Raw genomic sequence first — 18,275 nt, 5'->3', positions numbered from 1 at the left:
AAAGTAAAACCCCATCAGAGCAATGCAGCACACGCTCTCTCTCTCTGATTAGGAAAGGAGACACAGGTTCCTGGCCCTTCCTTCCTCTGGAAAGCACTTCTCGTAGGTGTAAAGGGAATCTGCCCCTTTGTACTTTGCAAGGGATTTAAAAATGGGCATGGGGATGCAAGGACTCTCGGGTGGGAGCTGGTAGACCTGGAACTCAACTGGCCTTTCCCCACCAAGCAGAGTTTTGTTCGGAATTCCCTGTCCCTAGCAACAATACAGTGTCTAATAGTAATAATGATAGTGATAGAGGTGATGCCAACACTCACAACTCACTAAAAGCCTACTACATGGTAGGCACTTTGTAAATATCAACTTTAATCCTGAAAGTACTGAAAGATCATTTTTATCTCTTGCATTTTGCACATGAAGAAACCAAAGCATGAACTGCTTGAGGGAGTTGCTCTGGATGGCAGCACTGGTGAGCACTAAGGGCTAGGATGAAAAGCCCAAGTTCATGGTCTATTCATGACTTCCCAGTGGTTTCTGGCCTGTACGCACTTCTGCCTTCTGCTCACCCTGTGTACTGTCTAAGAGCTGTTCTTTCCTCTCTGGGAGGCCACTAAACTCCCACACATTCAGACTTTAGAGACTTTTCTACCTCCATAAGTGGCTGCTTAGAAGCACATCTGTTGGTAAAAAATAGTGTGTCTGTGTGTATTGGGGGGGGGTGTATGTGCGCTGCTCCCACTGAGAGAGCCTGTTCTTCAAGGGAGGGGGCTAGAGAAGATGCTGCAGTGGGAAAGGTGTCCTGGATTTTCTCCCAACCTCTTGTGCAACCATGGACAAGCTGATGACTTTTCTGAGTTTCATTGGTTCCCAGCCCTAGAGGGAAGGGCAGCAGGAGAGTGTTGATCAGAAAAGTTCTAGGGAGTCTTCTGGTAATAAGGATGCAATGGAGAATCCAGGCTGCAAGCACCTATGGATTGTAGGAAACTGGGAGGTGAGCCAACCATCTTCCCCTTTGGTTCCCTCTGGTTCTGTAATGGTAAATAGACATTCTGCCTTGATTGAGAAGGAAGGGAGAAGATGGAATGCAGTGATGACACAGGAACCTTCAGGATTGCTCCAGACCAGTGGGAAGGCTTCCACCTGAGTGATATTGGGCAAATTGCTGCCACAGTTTTTCTCTTTTTATGAATGCCTGAGGTCTCTCCATTTTCTGTCACTCATTTCTCAGCCTGAGCTTCAACTTCAAGTTCCCAGGAGCTCTCAGACACAGCCCAGTCTGGGTGCCAGGAGCAAACGTCCAAATGGGTTTGTCACAGTGTCAGCAATGCAAACACAAACTGGAACTGACAACTCAGTGCCCTTCAGGGATAGAAAGGATGATGGAGAGATGGTGGTGGTGTCACTGTCAAACATACTTCATGTGCGATGAGCTGGGGAACCCACTGCTAATGGAGTGGGAATCCTTCTTGCAGAACCCCAGCAACTTTGGCTGCAGAAACTATCTTCATAATAGCACCTTTGTGAAATTAGTGTCTGCAGACTTCCAAAACTGTCATACTCACGTTTGCTACCCTTAGAACATCCCTGAGAGGCAGACTGGGGATGAGGAGGGACACTGAGGAACAAAGTGGCAATGGCTTAATCATGTATGGGTCCTCAGCAGATGCACCAGAAATTTAGGGTCTAGAGCCCAAAGTGGCACCAGCTTTTCTTCAACCACGTTACACCTTCCCTTCAACAGTGCTTCCCTTGAAAAAATTGCATCACAAAAGTGCCCTCTTACCATTTCCCTCCCTCGTAGCAGGCTTAACTCTGTCAAACTCCTTGCAAAGAACTTGAAAAGCAAGTGCTAGAAGAAAAAGACAGGAGAGGATTGCAGGTCTCCCTTTCCTCTTATGGATGTCTTTGCCTCTCCGGGATGCCTTCTCTGAACTTGTTTAAAATCACGTCCTGCCACCCCTGACAATGGTCCAGACTCCACTTATTGTCAATTTCCATTTTCTGTAGCACTTATTACCTGCTATGTTACTCTATGATTTATTTGTTGTGTTCATTGTTTCTTGGCTTCCTTCCCTTCCTAAACTCATTGGGGATACTCATCTTCTTCACTATTGTGTCCTGGATGCCTTGGATAGTGTTCAGCACATAAGTAGGTGTTTACTGACTATCAATTAAATGGATGAATGAACCAACCTTGTGTAATGTATCATAAAACAAGATGGCACTTGACTGACAGGTGATCCATCTGCAGCTCAGTTCTCAGCCTCTGAGGCATATATGTTCTCCTGTCCACAGCAAGGACTTTAGTGCTAGTAGCTCAAGAGGGAAGATAAGCTGTGAGTACCCCTGGGCACGTGGAAGCAGACCCATTATCAAAAGAAGTCAGCAAAACAAAGGATACCATGGAAAGACAGCTTTGGCCCAGACACAACTGAAAGCACATCCCAAGCAAGCAGAAGCATGTGTTAGAGGCCATTGTCTTCCAGGTAGGGAAGGGCTGGGCTCTGGGGTGGCAGAGATGTTGAAACTGTCTAAGAAATCTGCCACTTTCTCTGGCACTTACCAAAGAAGAGCTTTACCTTGACTGGACAACTGCTTCTCTCCCTGCGGGGATCACTCCAGAGTTCCAGGATGCCTGGCTCTGTTACCTCTTCTGTTGGTTTATCTGCCTCACTGACATTTCCTCTCACTTCCCTCCCATCAGCTTGGCAGGTTTTCATCACAGTGGCTTCTTTATGTGTAGACATTCCCCCAAGGTTAGTGGAGTTCTAATAAAGATACCCCACATACACACATACACATAGCAAAAAGGATGCTTGATGGAGACAGGGAGATCACAAGGAAAGAGAGAGAGAGAGAGAGAGAGAGAGAGAGAGTGTGTGTATGTGTACCTGGCTCTATACCAAAGAGATACCCAGAATTGTGCCAAAAAAAGGAAAAAGACAGAAACACAATCTGGTACTGAAAGAGACAGGTGCATCATGACCAAATGATATTGACATCTAGCAGTGTGTACTCAGACACTCTAAGAAAAAGTGCCCATGGAAAATAGCACACGGTGCATGAGAAATAGAGAGGAACTCACGTATCCACAAAACACAATGTCCTGACTGCAGAATCGCATAATTATTTACAAATAATTGAATGACTAGCTGAAGTTTTCACAATGTTCTGTTGATACCAGATGCCAAGATAAGCACTTTTACATGTAGTATCTTGTTAAACCCTTGTCACTAGTCTAGGAGATCAATCCTATTCACTATATCCCCATTTTGCAGATTACAAATGAAGCCCCATGTGACCTGAATGGGCCTCTCTTGCCAATGGTATCACTGATACCCCCCACTCTCCTACTCCACAGTGGCTCCTGTGTGTGGAGCCCCAATCACCTTCCAGGCTCAGAGCACCTCACTCGCTGTTCCTTCTACCTGGCTCTCTCTTCTCTGAGTCTCTTCCTGCCACTTCACTTTATTCTGTTCTTTGCTCACAAGCTCCTTTGTCAGGAGGAGTTCCCCAACAACCACTTCTCTCTCTCTCTCTCTTTCTTTCTCTTTCTCTCTCTCTCTCTCTCTTTCTCTTTTGCAGTACTTGGGTTTGAACCCAAGACCTTGCATTTGCTAGGCTAGCACTCTACACTTAAGCCATGTGCTGGCCACCATCTTTCAAAGACCGTTCCTGCCTCTCTCTCGGACATCTCTTTCCTCCTCCTGAATCCAGTCCATTTTCCACTGCATTCATCATTATCTGACATCAGTCTGTCAGTCATTCCCTCATTCACCCATTCACCATCTGTCCAGAAATTAAGCTGCCTGATGACAGGGACTTTGTCTACCTTGCTTCTCAGGGGGTCCCTATGATCTAGAAGAGCACCTGACTCATAGTATGTGCTCAATAGACCGTTGTTGGATATTGAATGAATAAGACACTGAGGGCGTAGGAACTTGTCTGGGCTTGCAAAGCCAGGAGATAGGATGTGTGTGAAAGCACACGTGTTCATGTACACTCACACACTACATTCTTTACCTCTATTAGTCATGTAATCTCCCTGCTCCATCACCATCCAGCAGTCCTTCGTTATGCTGCTAACTGGCCTCTTTCAACAAAGGGAAGGGGGGGAGCCTGGATCCAGATAAGATATTCAAACACCAGTGGGGAGATATTCTGGAAACTTCTTTAACTATGGGTTCATTTTGGACAGCATGGTTGTCAAAATCTCCTTCCCCCAGTGTGAAATGAGGCAAATCAGTATGGTGGACCCAGCCGAGGCAAACATCACCATTCATAAGGAACCTGGAATAGGTGGATGCAGAGCATTTAGAAGAGAGGGTAGCCCCAACTTTCCTGGCCTCACATCACATGTTGAAAAGGATTATTCCTCAGGTACAGCAGTGACACCCTTGAACTTCTGAGGAGCCAAACCAAAGCTCACTAGTGGTTACCCCAAACCCAAGTCCTGCATTGCTATCTAAGTCCTTGACATCATCTCCAGGCAGGAAGGTCCAGATCCAAAGAAGGGCTGTGGCTTATCAGGAGCAGGCAGGCCAAAAGTATTGTCACTCGAATTAACCCCACAAGAACTGCAATGGGTCCGGATGGAGGCTGTGTGCTAGTGCAGGGTTGCCAAGGAACAGGGTCAGGAAATGAGCTTGTGAGGGAACTGCTGCTGATCCCAAAAGCCCCAAGAGAGGAGGTGAGGGTGTCTTGAATGGATGTGGTGGAGCAGAGCATTCTCAGACACCAGCTCTCTCTTACACACACTCTCTTTTTAGGGATCGTCCTTCACTCTAATGTGGGCTTCGTGGGTTGTAATTCAGATTGACACTCTGCTGTGTTTAGGAGCAGAGAGTCTGCCTTCCACTGAGGTCAGGGAATCGATGCGGGGGTGTTTTATGTTGGATTTCAGTGTCTGTGATAGGAATGAATAGTCAGAGTGTATCAGAATTGAAACAAGAAACTCAAGGCCCATAGCTCTTTTTTTGGTCAGTACTGGGTATTGAATTCAGTACCTCATGCTAACTCCACCTCCCCAGTAACTGGGATTACAGACATACAACACTGTGATCCCCAGTACTCAGCATGTGACTGTATTTGGAGATAGGTTCTTTGGAGAGGAGTGTAGGTTAAAATGAAGCTATTAAGGAGGGGTTCCCCACTCTGACTTGTGTTCTTACAAGAACAGGAGAGTAAGACATACAGGGGCCTTACAGGGAAATGCATACATAGAGGACAGACTGTGTGAGGACACAGGCAGAAGGTGGCTCTCTGTGAGGCAAGAGGAGAAGCCCCAAAAGAAGTCAAGTCTCCTGACACTTTGACCTTGGGCTTCTAACCTCCTGAACTGTAAGAACATTCATTTCTGTTGTTTGAGTGTCACAGTAAGTGGTATTTTGTTATGGCAGCCCTAAGAAACTAATAAACATGATTGACAGACTATTGAAGTTTGGGAGATGCTTCCTTTATCCAAACTGTAGTCTTTCAATATTTGAGTTTGAAGTTGGAAATGAACATAAGTCTTAGATAATTTGTTTCAGTTCCTCTCTTTTCTAGCTCTGGTTCAATAAGATACTGGGGGCTTATTTATTTAACAGAAAATTACTGGTGGCCTACTAGGTGAGGCTTTGACAGATAGGCCTTAGGGCTGTACTCAAGTTGCTGAGACTCTGGTAGGAAAGAGACAAGAAGTCATCAGCCTGATCTGAGAGATCTATTGGTGATGTGTCTAACCTCAAGTCAGGAGGAGCCCCCTGAAGAATGTGGCAACAGGGCTATGTTTCAAATGACAAGGAAACCTTAGCCAGGTAAAAAAGGAATGAGCTGTCCAGGTAGTGCAAATGCCATTGCTGCACACATGCTCTTGCCTTCAGATTTAGTCCCTCAGCCCACAGCTAAAGGAGACCAGTCAAAGGAGGCAGGGGAATGTGTCTTGATGCCCTGGGTCTGGCAAATCTCCAGGTCTATTTACCATGCCGCTCTTGCCCCTACCTCTGCTCTGCACACCCAGTCAATGAACAGTCCTTGGGTTCTTAACATGCCTTCCAGTGGGACCGGATCTCAATACCCTCTTGCCTTGCCTTTGACCTAGACTCCTGTGCTCAAGCTCAGATGGATCATCCAGAATATTGATGCAACACCTTCCTGATTCCAAACATGGCCAGTGGCTGAAAGTCCCATTGCAGTGCCACAAAAACAAGAGCCTCTCCATCTATCAAGCACTTATTCTGGGTCAGCCTTATGACATGCATTATTTAACTTGATTCTTAGAACAACATTGTCTGACATGGTTATTGTGTGCATGAGACAGTAGAGAATGGTGGCTCTTAAAATGAACCTGAGACCACGATTGGTAAGTCGTAGAGCCAGGGTTTATGCTGAGATATTCTGATGCCAAGACCTAGGTGCCCTTAACCATTGTGCTATACAAAGGATCCACAAACTCAGTGGATACCAGCATTGACAACCAGGCCTTGGGACTGTGATGTGGGTGGTAATGAGCAGCTCCAGGGTGGATGAATGTCCCAGTCCTCTCACTCCTCTATTTTTTCCTGACTAAGCCCTGAATCCAGTGCTCTCAGCTTGCCTCACTGCCAGGCCCAAGTGGGAAAAGAACATGATTCCAGGGTAGAGTAGCTGACCAGGGACAAAGAAGCAAGCAAGAATTCAGATGGGCACCTCAGCAAAAGGAGCAGTGCTCAGACGCCTGACTCTATTTTCACAGAAGGCTGACATCTAATATTATCAGTTCACACTGTCCATTTTTAGAAGTCCTTCCATGTTTTAAACCCTAGGATCAGAAATTTTGGTTTTCAGATTGGGCAAGAAACCCTGAAACGCTGAATGCCTTGTGTAGGTCATGGGTTTCTCCAAAGGATTCATTCAAGGAAAGCTGCTTCACCTCAGTTCCTAGGGCCTTGGAGGTAGGCAAAGAGTGGGGACCCCATTAACAGATACAAAGAATGCAGATGGGGACAGTTTCATTCTCAGTTGCTGACACCATATAAGGCGTCCCCACTCCTAGGACAAAATGGTCCACTCATGGCCCCACAGTAAGCCATTCCCTAGTGATGGCAGCCTCCACAAGGGCATCACAATAGGTCTCAGTGTGGCTGAAGCCAGGAGACTAGGGAGCCCCATACCAAGGAAAGATGTCATCGGGTGCTTAGGGAGGGTGGAGCTGCTGTGGGCTGCCAAGGCATAATACACAAGCCCTGTGGGTGGTATAATGTGGAATTCGTCTCCCTCACTCTGTGGAGCAGGGGACAGGCGGAACAATCCAGACTCTGTCAGCAAGGTCCTCTAGAGAGTTCAGGCCACGCTAATGAAGATGAATAAGAGGGAGATCTGTCCTATGGCTGCTGCCTCTGCCACTCTGAGCAGACGCATCCATATTCATAAGCTGGAAGGACAGCTCCCAGGATGACCCATCGGATGCAGAGATGATGAGGTAGAGGTACCACAAGTGGGGTGGGATGTGTATTGCAATTCACTCCAGATAGTGGATTAGGAGAGTCCAAGAAACACCCCGAAATATGGAATTCCCCAGAGAAACTTTTTCCTTTGATTGCCACACATACATGACTCCTGGTCTGAACTTGGGACCTCTTAAAGAACTTACTTGGCTCTCATTGGAATTCCAGAGCCAAGCCCAGTACTGCTACTTCCTATTCAGTATCAGCCAACAGCAACCCCTGTATCCTAACTGATCTTGGGAGGGACTTCATGAAATCTGCCAAAAGTTCCACAAAGAGTTATAGGCACACATGAAGCCTCAGTGCCCATGCTGTATCATCTCATCTCACCATATAGATTCTCTCTTCTAAATTTCCACTCATTCGGCTCTCCCACAATGCTCCCTCAATAAGGCTCTTGGGGCAATAAATTTTTGCCAACCACAAGCCTCCTGGGTCCAACAAGGTGACTTTGATAGGGATTATACAGAAATCTGTACCAAGAACTTAGGCACCTGTACCGTATTTCTTTAAAAGAGAATAAGTGTTGGCCCTAAACCTATCCACACCATCATTTTGAAGTTAGTGGATTTGTCCTCAATGCACAGATATTTTGATATTTCAAATGTTTCATTCCCTGTTACAGCACACTCAGTCTCAGTCCCCGGGCAGCACAACTGAAAGGAAACATGCCGAGTCAAATAAATCAAATCACTTCTCTGCAGCTGGCCTCCTGTAGGTTTCTGCAGAGCCACAGGCTAGTATTTAGTTGCAAGACAAATGTCTAGCAGAGCCCAAAGAGCCTTACCTGCCTTTCTGACATGATGTAGAGTTGCTCGTGGTCCTTAGAGAAGGCCATATCCCGGAGAACTGGGCCTGGATCTACTACTTGCACAGTCTCGTACTGGAGAGCGTTGCCTCTGGGCCCATCCACTCGGATCTGCAGAAAAAAGGAAGAGGAGAGCTGATTTAAGTTCAAATCCTGCACTGCACACAGCCCAACTTCAGCCCAGAGACCCTCTCAATAGCCAAGGGACAGGCAGTGAGGTCTGTCCCCACAGAGCTTAGGTCAAGGCTAAGAGTTAAAGAGATATAAGTCCACATGGCCTCCTGATGGGGATGCCACAGAGAGAAGGGGAGGGGACACTCCAAATTGAGCTTCAGCCAGAATCTGGTCTTGTTTAATCTGGTTCCCCATGCCCCAGATCAGGCCTTTGAGGCCTTTCTGGCCTTTGGAGAAGAGGATGGAACAGATATGGGGGAGATGGGGCTGGGGAATGAGGCTCTTAGAACAGTGTCATGTGCATCAGAAATGCAATTTTATTAACATTCGTTAGCAGAAAATAATTTCAGTGTGGGTCAATTTTTTGAAATTGCTATCCAGATATCATTGCTATACTTTGGAGGGCAACCAGGCAGGGAGCCATCTGAAGAAGCTTCACACCAGTTGGTCTCCTTTTGGTGTCCTGGGGTTTGAATTCAGGGCTTTGCATTTGCTAAGTAGGCACTCTACTACTTAAGCCGTGCCTCCAGCCAAGTAGTCTTTTGGCCATTAAAACCACTGTCTTATACTTCAGGTTTTGGAGTGCATTTTAGGTCCTAAAATCTCCTAGAGATTCTATTCATGTCCCCAAGGAAAGAGATATGGACATTACAGGAAAATGTGGCTCAGGCATGAGTCATCCCCAGTCTTCCAAGAATACTTAGCAGATCATTTCTGGGCCATTCACATGTCCTTCCTAGAACTGCTTGGATAATGTGGAGGAAACAGGAAGAGACTTCTTCCCATATTTCCCCATCATTGAAAACAAACCTAGGTAAGACATGGGTTGCCCAACCTAAAACAATGCTTGTTTGACCCTTGGGAGTTGGTCTTGAGTCTGAACACAGACCCAACATGACCACTGCCCAGTGCTAATAACACTATCAACATTAATTGGTAACAAATATTACTGAGAATATGGCTAGGTGAGAGCTAGAAGGTCACTGAACTCAATTAGATACCATTAGCATAAGGCTCTGTAGGGTGCCTATGGTACAATTTTAGAGATTTCAATAGCAAAACTAAAGAAAACATTATATTCCAAATAGTCCCACTATGTATGCTTATTTTAATTTTAATATGTAATATTTAACATCTCATGAGATCAAGAAGAATGAAAGAATTACCCAGGAATTAAGTTTCAAAAGGACTTCACTCTGATGACAACTGATCACATTGGGTCATCACATTGGGGCAGGTGTTTGTTTAACATCAGCTAAGGAGTTCATTGAACTCTGATATCCGGTTACTTTGGTGTTTGATTTTAGGTTTGTTCAGGGTTCTGGTTGCTTTTTGTTTTGTTTTGTTTTGCTTTGTTTTAAGTATTATTTTAAAGCTTCCTTCAGATACTGGGAGATTGCTTTACACATAATCCCTTATTAATATGAGTCTCTCAATCCAGTGGACTCATTGTCATGTCTTGAATGGATCCTCTGGCATATATTCCACCTACTCTCATTTTCCGGTTGTGACTGAACCCACTCTCTGATTCCTGGAGTCGTCATTGATAAGAATAAGTAAATCAGCTTAATCTTACTCTCTAGCCTCAGTGAGAGAAAATTGTCTCAAACTCATCAATGGCTTCCATCAGTGCTAAGTAGGGATGCATGACAGAGACAAGAGATCTCTCTTTGTTCTCTATAGAGTCAAAGAAACATGGGGTTCAGAGATCTGTCAGTAGCCTTCTTCTGATAAGGAGGGGAGCTGGAACCAGGGAAGGTCAAGCATGGAGATGGGAAAAAATTGTTCTTAGTGACATCACCAAGTCACTGAATCCATTTAACTCCCAAACCTTCCTGTTGTCAGGATTTTTCAGTTCCTTAAGATGTTTTCTTATTGTGAAAGTAACACAAAGGCTTGCTAGTGAATCAGAGATCCTAACTGATACATTGATAATGGATAAGGAAAATGAGACCTAGGTACATTAAACAGCAGGTCTAAGTTATAAAGTCTGAGGAGAGAACTGGAATCCAAGTTTGACTCAGAAGTCCATGCTTACATGAGTGGCCTTGTTCTGGCAGGGGTGTGTGTGTCGAGTTTACTGCTTGGTAGTGTCATCTAAAGGAAGGGAACTGAGGTCAGGGTCTGTCTCTACTGTCCACAATGCCAAAGACTTTCTCTAGTCATTCTTAATGCTGATGCTCAAACACTGTGCTTAACAAATACTTATTTTCAAAATGAATAGATAAATAAATGAACTTAAGACTCCACTTTGCTGTTTTCTCATGAAGCTCATGAAAACAACAATAACAATAAAAACAGGCAAAGGAATTAAAGAGAGAAACATTTAGCCATGCAAACCAAAATGCTTCAGGTTCCCAGAGCCCTCCTTCTGTACCTACCCCCAAGCCACCAGATGTCCACACTAGCCAGGTCCTTTCTTAATCTGAGTGAAATTGGAGTTTGTGCAGAACCAATTGGGATTACCACCCAAGTCTGACCATGCAGTGATGGCCTTGGCCCCTGGCCCAGCTAGACTTTATCACCAGCTGGGAGGTGCCCTGGAGTGGGGGCAGAGAGTGATACAGAGCACTCTGGCTGGTCTCCAGCCTCCTCTGCAGGCACGGACTCTGGCAGGAATGCTGTGTCCTTGGTCTGATTCCCAACAGAAATTAGATTTGATGCCTGAACAGTACCATTATCATTTGGCTCCAACTTTCCTGCTCCTTAGGATGAGGTGATGTTCTGAATGTAGTGGGCATCAGAGGAAACCAGGTAACATGGGCAAGGACAGAGGGGTAGATGTGGGAGGGACCAGGGGACACCAATGGGCCAGGTTTTCACAGGCCTGGCCTCCTGTGTCCCTCACTCTCCACACTCTGCCTGAATGGGGGAATAACTAAAGCATTTCTCCTCCCGCCCTCCACCCCAATCCACACCTTTCCATAATACAGAAAGGAAAGCACTTATGTATCCATCTCTTAAGAAAAGCTCATACAAAACATGGATAAAAGTAGTTTATGGTGGGATTTGTCAAATGTTTGATGGGCAAGCCCATCCTAAAATTTAGGTAAGACAAGCCAGCTTTTGGGTCTTTACATAGACAAATTACAACACAAACTGCCCTTTTTATTATTTTATTATAATAATAATAATTATTATTATTTGCAGTACTAGGGATTAAACTCAGGGCCTCACTAGGGCTTGCTAGGCAAGCACTCTAGCATTGAGTTACGCTCCAAGCCCTTTTGTTTTAATTTTGTTTTTGAAACAGTATCTCATTAAATTTGCCCAGGCTGGCCTTGAACTCATGATCCTACTGATTCCTCCTCCCAAGTAGCTGGGATTATAGGCATGCACCACCATGGCTGCCTAAGAATTACACCTTATTGAATGGCTGCTATGTGTCATGAATTTATGTCTCATAATTCCATAAAGTGAGAATTAATATTGTCCCCACTTGTAGATGAGGCACAAAAGAGGTTAAATAACTCCTTCAAGGTCACACATTTATAGTGAACTGCACATCCTGAATCCACCCTAAAGTCTGACTGATTCTAGTGTCCATGCTTCTTTCAGTATCCTCAGTATGCCAAACACTTGGGCTGAACCAGGTCCTATCGGTTATGTAAATCTGTGTCTTCACAAGGAATCAAAGTAGTTGATGTTAAACAAACATTACCCTGGGGGTGGAGGTAGAACCATGTCTTTATCTACTGCTGCTCTTTTGGGAGAGGAACATGCATATGAATGAAGATGAGGTTGTAAATTTTCAAAATAATGAGCTCTTGTATTTTTGTTTTGTACCTTGCAAAGCATTCTTAGATAACAAGGTCTCATCTGATGGTTGTAAAATTTCTATGATGTTGACTCCAGCATAACCATTCTCATTTTACTGATGAAGCAACTGAGATGGGGATGGTTCTGATCCTTGTCCAAAGTTCAATGGTAAGCCAATGTCAGGTTGGACTAGAACCCAGACCTTCTGATTTCTGGTTCAGTGCTTGCCTCTTAGCTATTTCAGTTTTGCAGAAGCCTTTGACAAGGTTCCACATGAAAAGGTATTTAAAAATAATGAGTCTCCATGGGACTTTGGGCAGTTTGGCCATGGAGGGAGAAAAACTTTGAGACAGGAAAAGACATATTTCTGTGTGGAGAAGTAGAACTGAGAACTCCCTGAGTGCCAATATCAGCACTAATTTTATTTAATATTTTCTTTTTTATAAAAAGTCCACAGGAGGGAGCAGGAAATTTTGCATGAATCTAAGCTTCTTTCAGATAGCAAGAAGTCCAGCAATGGAAATGAACTACAGAAAGACGTTCTAACGCCTGTAGGGCTGACAATGAGGAAGAAGTTGTCACAGGGCAGATAGCCCTGGGACTGTGCATCTCATGGAGTAGGGTTCATGTTTGTTGCATTCTTTATTATCCTCAAGACAAAGTTGTCACCCAGTAAGCTCTTACCAAGTAAATGAAAAATAAACACATCCTACCAATCTACCAAGCAACTCTAAGCCACTAGATATGATCAAGGTAGCCGGGCACTAGTGGCTCACATTTGTAATCCTAGCTACTTGATAGGCTGAGATCAGGAGGATCACAGAAAAAAGTTCACAAGATTCCATCTCAACCAGTAGCTGGTTATAGTGGTACACACGGGTCATCCCAGCTACGTGGAAGGCTGTAATTGGGTAGATAGTAGTTCCAGGCCTGACTGCCAATGTATTTTCTGTGGTAGGGAGTGGTGCCTCTCCAGGACTCATTTCAGCCCCAATGGAATGTTTCTAGACCAGTGCTAGGTAACAGAAATATGTGAGGCATAAATGATCATATTAACATGCATGCAAGCATAAAAATTATGAGTGAGATATTTTACCTTGTTTTTCTCATATCAAATCATTTTTTACACATATAGCACACCTCAACTGAGACCAGCCACATTTCAGACACTCACTATGTGGTCAGTGGCCACCATGTTGGATAGCACCGTTCTCTTCCTGTTCTAATTCTGTACTCACCAAGCATTGGGCTTAGAGACTATCTTCCTGAGGTGCCCTTAGCGGAGATCTTGCCCACCCACAGCACGCTTGTGTCTCCCAGAATAACACTTGTGACCCATGGTCTCATGCTTTTGGTGCTCAGAGGCTACAAGCACCAATCAGCATTGTGGTCTCCATTCAGTCAAGCAAGTCAGAATGCTCAGCTGCAGGTCGGATTCTAATCTGTTCTAGCACTTGTCAGGCTCACTGTGGCCATGTCTCCACAGTGTGGTCAGGTCTCCTTTGTAGCAGGACCCCCCAATACCCTGGTTGACAGTCAAAATATGTAACAGTTGCTTGTGGCAGAGGACCAGTCAGTCAGAAGAGTTGCTGTGGAAGCAGGTTTGTGGAGGCACCCACATGCTCCAGCTACTACTGCTGGGGACAAGGTGGGGGGGGAGGGGGTATAGGTAGATGGTAGTGGGCACTTAGGGGTAGGGGGGCGTCAACAACCTACCAGTCACATGGATGTATTTCATTATAACACACTAGGACTAAACCATTGAGCATCATCTGTGCTGGTCTATGCAGGAGCCTCTATTCCAATGCTGAGTAAGCACTGCACCAACTCTACATGTGGCTTATTAGGGACACACACACACACACACACACAGTAATCTGGGTTTCCAGGCTTTCCCATGGACCTTCCCTAGCCAGTCAGTCTCCAGCCCAGGATCTTTCTAGGCAGGCAGCCCCCTTCCTTCCAACCCCTCTGGCCTCCTGCCCATCCACCAGTCGGCACGGCACCTATCTTTCCCTGGCATGGTGAGTCTCTGTGCTGCCAGGCAGACTGCTATTAAAACATCAGCAGGGTGGCCTCCGCAAAGGTCAGCCATCCAGGGAGCTCCTGGCAGCTGCTTGTTTGTTTATTGGAACATTATCTGGGCCGGGTTGTTTATTTACATCCATTGAAGGATTGAACAATAAATATCGTCTCCCAGTAGCAGGCAGATGCTTGCACTAGAGCGTTCTGGCTGCCGTCTTGCTTGGAAAAATCTCCCTAATGAGCAAACAGTGCCATTCATCTCTGAAGATGAGGGTTACCCCTGCACTCCCCCTTCCTACCTCCCTGCATATCATCCCCAAACTTCCCATGCACATCTATACCTGTGAGGTTTCTAGGCTGGGCCCAGGTACAAGAAGGTGAGGGTAGGTTGGTTTTTTCTGTTTGCTTGTTTTGTTTTCTAGGAGGCAGGGAAATGGAGAGAGAACTGGAGATGGAGGGGAAAGTAGATTAAACTTGCATGATGTCCCAGGACGCTCTGAAATTGCCACGTAGACCCACAAGCCTCAAGTGCTGAGGCACAGGGCAAACCAGCTGGTGGCCATGATGGGAGGGGGGCCAGGCCTTCTCCATAGGTTGGGGCGGTGGAATTTTGAGTGGAGCCCAAGCTGTAGTCAGGCCTCCCAAGTGCCCAGAATTTGAAGGGGTCTCTGTGCAGCAAAATGGAAAGCGGTCAGTTTGCAAAAAGAAGGCCTCCTCAGGGCAGGAAGGGATATAGGTAAGGTGCCCAAGGAGAGAAGTGAGGGACTCAGGCTCAGCTCCATCTCTCAGAAGCCTGAGTGTGTGACTTCAGCTCTCTTAGCTATTCTTGACCCGGCTTCCACTGAGGCGGAAGTAGTGATGAGGGTCTTTGGTGAGGCATGAGTGATCGAATCCGCACCCTGGAGCACCACAGCCTTCCAATGTTCTCAGGAAAGATACATAATCAGTTTTTTGGATTCTAAGTATGTGGTATAGTCAGTTGGCCCCTAAAGGCTCTGGTTGACAAAGCCCTGATCTGCATCTTGCCATACAGGCTGCAGAAGCAGGTGAAAAGAAGAATGATCATACCAGAGTCAAGCACATAGCAGTTGCTTGTTTGTTGAATGAATGGTCTGAGAAACTAACTCTAGGTCTTGAATTGCCACAACTGGAACTACTAGACACACATATACTCACGGACATACTCCCATATGCACACATTCACGCCTGCTCTGTCTCTGAAGATGAGGCCATATCTCGGCCTGTATACTTCAAAAGTGATGAAGGACAGGTGATTCCTTCTCCATAGGAGGAGGAGGAGGAGCTGGGAAGAGGTGGCAGGCTGGTGGGAAGACAGAGAAAGATATGGAAAGAGGTCTGAGTACCTTGGCCTCTGACTGATTGTAGAATTAAACACCTAGGGAAGGGGTTCCTCCATTCCCTCTGTATCCTGGGGAGGAGCTAAAAATATAGTGGTAGACTGGGTGACTTCAAGCTCTCACCAGACTCTGAGGGGCTGCAAGGGAGCTTCCTAAGGTCCTCTGAACTCACTGCATCCCATAACCACAAAGCAAGGACATCTGAGAAGAAAATGTCACTCAGGTCACCTTGAATTTCCCAGAGACGTTTGTTTTCAAAATCATCCTCCCTTCCACTGGTAATTCTGGTCTCAATCCTCTTTTTTTACCTTCTAAATGGATCTATAATGTATGCATTTATTGTGGTAATTGTGTGTTCCCCTGACTAAATGTAAACTCTACCAGGGCAGAAATCTTATCAGGATAGATCTCAAGCCCTTGAACCATGCCATAGAGTAGTACTCCAATATTCATTGAAAGAGTGAATGAAATGAATGATATCTTCCAAAGTATCCATCACTGTCGTTAGTCCCCCTCAAAATGCAGGGCTTCCCTGTTTTACAGTGATGGAGGCAGGTAGAGATGTTCCACCTGGAAGAATGAGAGACAGGATGGAATCGAACTGCCCTGTCAGGCCAGTAGTGCCCTGTTTCACTGTGAATATGGACTCCTCCACATGCTACAGCTGCACCTACCTGCCTTGAGTCCAGAGGCATGGAAGGTGGACCTAGTCCTTGCTTCCATGTTCTTGTTGCTTAAGCTGCCCCAGAATAGCACAATGAAAGCTTTGTTTTGATTTCCTGATTCCAGCAAGGAGGAGGATGCAAAAGGAAAAGGAAGACTATAAACAGCAATTAATTAGACAAGCACTGTGTGTGCATGAATCCCACGCTGTGTTACCAAACACTGCCAGGACAATCGGTCCCTTTGGGTCTCCCATTACACACATTCACAAAACCAATGATGATTCCCAGGCAGCCATTAGGACTCCTTGTCCAAATAAATGAAATCAGGGACAATGGCCTCTGAACTTCCCCCGTGCTTGGGTGGTGACATAAAGAACAAGCTACAATTTTAGAAGACAGAGATGCTGAAGAAATAGAAAGGAAATTCAATGGTTGGTATAAAGTAAGGGCCAGAAAATGGTTCAGACACATATATTTCAAATGCAGAAAATTAAAAAAAACCCAACCCTATGATTGTACCTATTCCAGAGACACATCAGGAGTCTGTGTGCCAGAGTTAGAAACCTTAATTGGTCAGCCACTTTGTGCTCTGACCAAACACTTATTTAAGTAGCCTGTACCCCAAAACCTTAGTTGGCCATTTCTCATTCTCATTGGCCAGAAAGGAGACTGGACAGACTGCTGCTGCTCCCAGGAAAACAAGTACAAATGAATAGGTAGTTAATTCACCACCTGCTATGCAGGTAGCACACCTTGTGCTTTACATGCATCAGCTCCTTCTAGAGCCTGGCAGTTGGACCACACTCATCTATGTTACAAAAGACCAGAGTCCTGAGATGGGGTGCATAGGCAGACAGTAAATGGTTAAGTCCATTCACAGTGTGAATCCTGACTCAAACACTGAGGAACTGGGTGACCTGAGACAATTAACTAAATTTTTCTAGCATTACATTGCTCATACAAAATTTAGAAATATTACCAATACTTCATTGTTATTGATATTGTGTAAGCAAAATAATGTTCCAAATGTGTAAAATACTTAGCAGAGCAAGGGGGCAATAGTTTAGTTTCAATAAATGTTAGCAATTACTACCTACAATAATTGCTATTGAAATTAACAATCTCATGATCCCTAGCCATCCGCACTGGGAGCTTTGGCCCTGTATGCTACATCTAGAGAAGTTAGAAGATATGACCAGGAGACTGGGCTCCAACATTTGGCAAGGCCACGTTAGGGGTGGAAAAAGAGAAGGGATGCATGGCTCAACTTGGAGCTGAATGAAGCACACTAGAAAGGACAATGCCGGATGGAGGACAGGGGGCCAGGTGTAGAAGGGTCTATGCCCATACAGATTGTTCAGGTTACATTCTATGAACATTGACCCAGAGACCTCCCAGCTTCCAGAAGCCACTAGACTTGTCCAAGAAACCAGGTCTGGTTGAAGTCTGGAGTGACTCAGAAAGTGGCCACTTTGTGAAATATAAAGAAAATGACTTGGTGCATATAGTTTGGCTAAGTTGTAGGAAGGGAAGTGTGGAGAACCACAGTCTGGCCTCACTGAGAGAAGAGGCATCTCTTAGGACCCATCATGGGCACAGCCTAGGGTCACAGATGGCAGGATGCTGAGGAAATGCAGGGTCAATTTCCTAAAAGGGGCAGTTGGTCCTATGTGGGATCAGTACAGAAACATGAATGGAGAATCAGGGCCTCATTCTTCAACCACACTCCCGCTCCTCGTACAACTCACACAGGTCACTCTTGTCCCTGCACTCCTACACTTGGAGTCCACCTCTTCTCCCCTCAACCCACACAATGCTGCCATCAGGAATGGGTTAATGTTGGAAAGCCACTCTAGGTACCTCGAACAGAGGGATGCCGTGAATGTGAGGGGCAGGCGTGCAGTCAGCACTTCTGTTCTGCTGGACATCCAACCTCCTCAACAGGGGATCAGCAGTTAGTTAACGCAGCTGTGCCCAAAAGGAAGAGAACCCCTGGCCAGCTGGAGGCCCCAGGAAAATGGAA

General features: G+C 45.6%; 1 protein-coding gene across 3 annotated transcripts in view; it reads right to left on the bottom strand.

The window, feature by feature from the left end:
* Plxna4 (plexin A4) overlaps positions 1 to 18,275 on the bottom strand; it is a 416,968-nt gene that overhangs the window by 151,361 nt on the left and 247,332 nt on the right. For all 3 annotated transcript variants that reach the window (XR_012444270.1, XM_074062846.1, XM_074062859.1), the window contains exon 4: positions 8,251 to 8,382. Coding sequence is in view for 2 of the 3 variants with exons in the window: in XM_074062846.1 (XP_073918947.1) it covers positions 8,251 to 8,382 (132 nt within the window). In the remaining variant the exon portion in view is untranslated. The remainder of the gene's footprint in view (positions 1 to 8,250; positions 8,383 to 18,275) is intronic.

Source organism: Castor canadensis, chromosome 2 (genome assembly GCF_047511655.1).
Source record: "Castor canadensis chromosome 2, mCasCan1.hap1v2, whole genome shotgun sequence".
Lineage (NCBI taxonomy): Eukaryota > Metazoa > Chordata > Mammalia > Rodentia > Castoridae > Castor > Castor canadensis.
The sequence above is the reverse complement of the archived record's forward strand: the minus strand, read 5'-3'. Positions and strand labels throughout refer to the sequence as shown.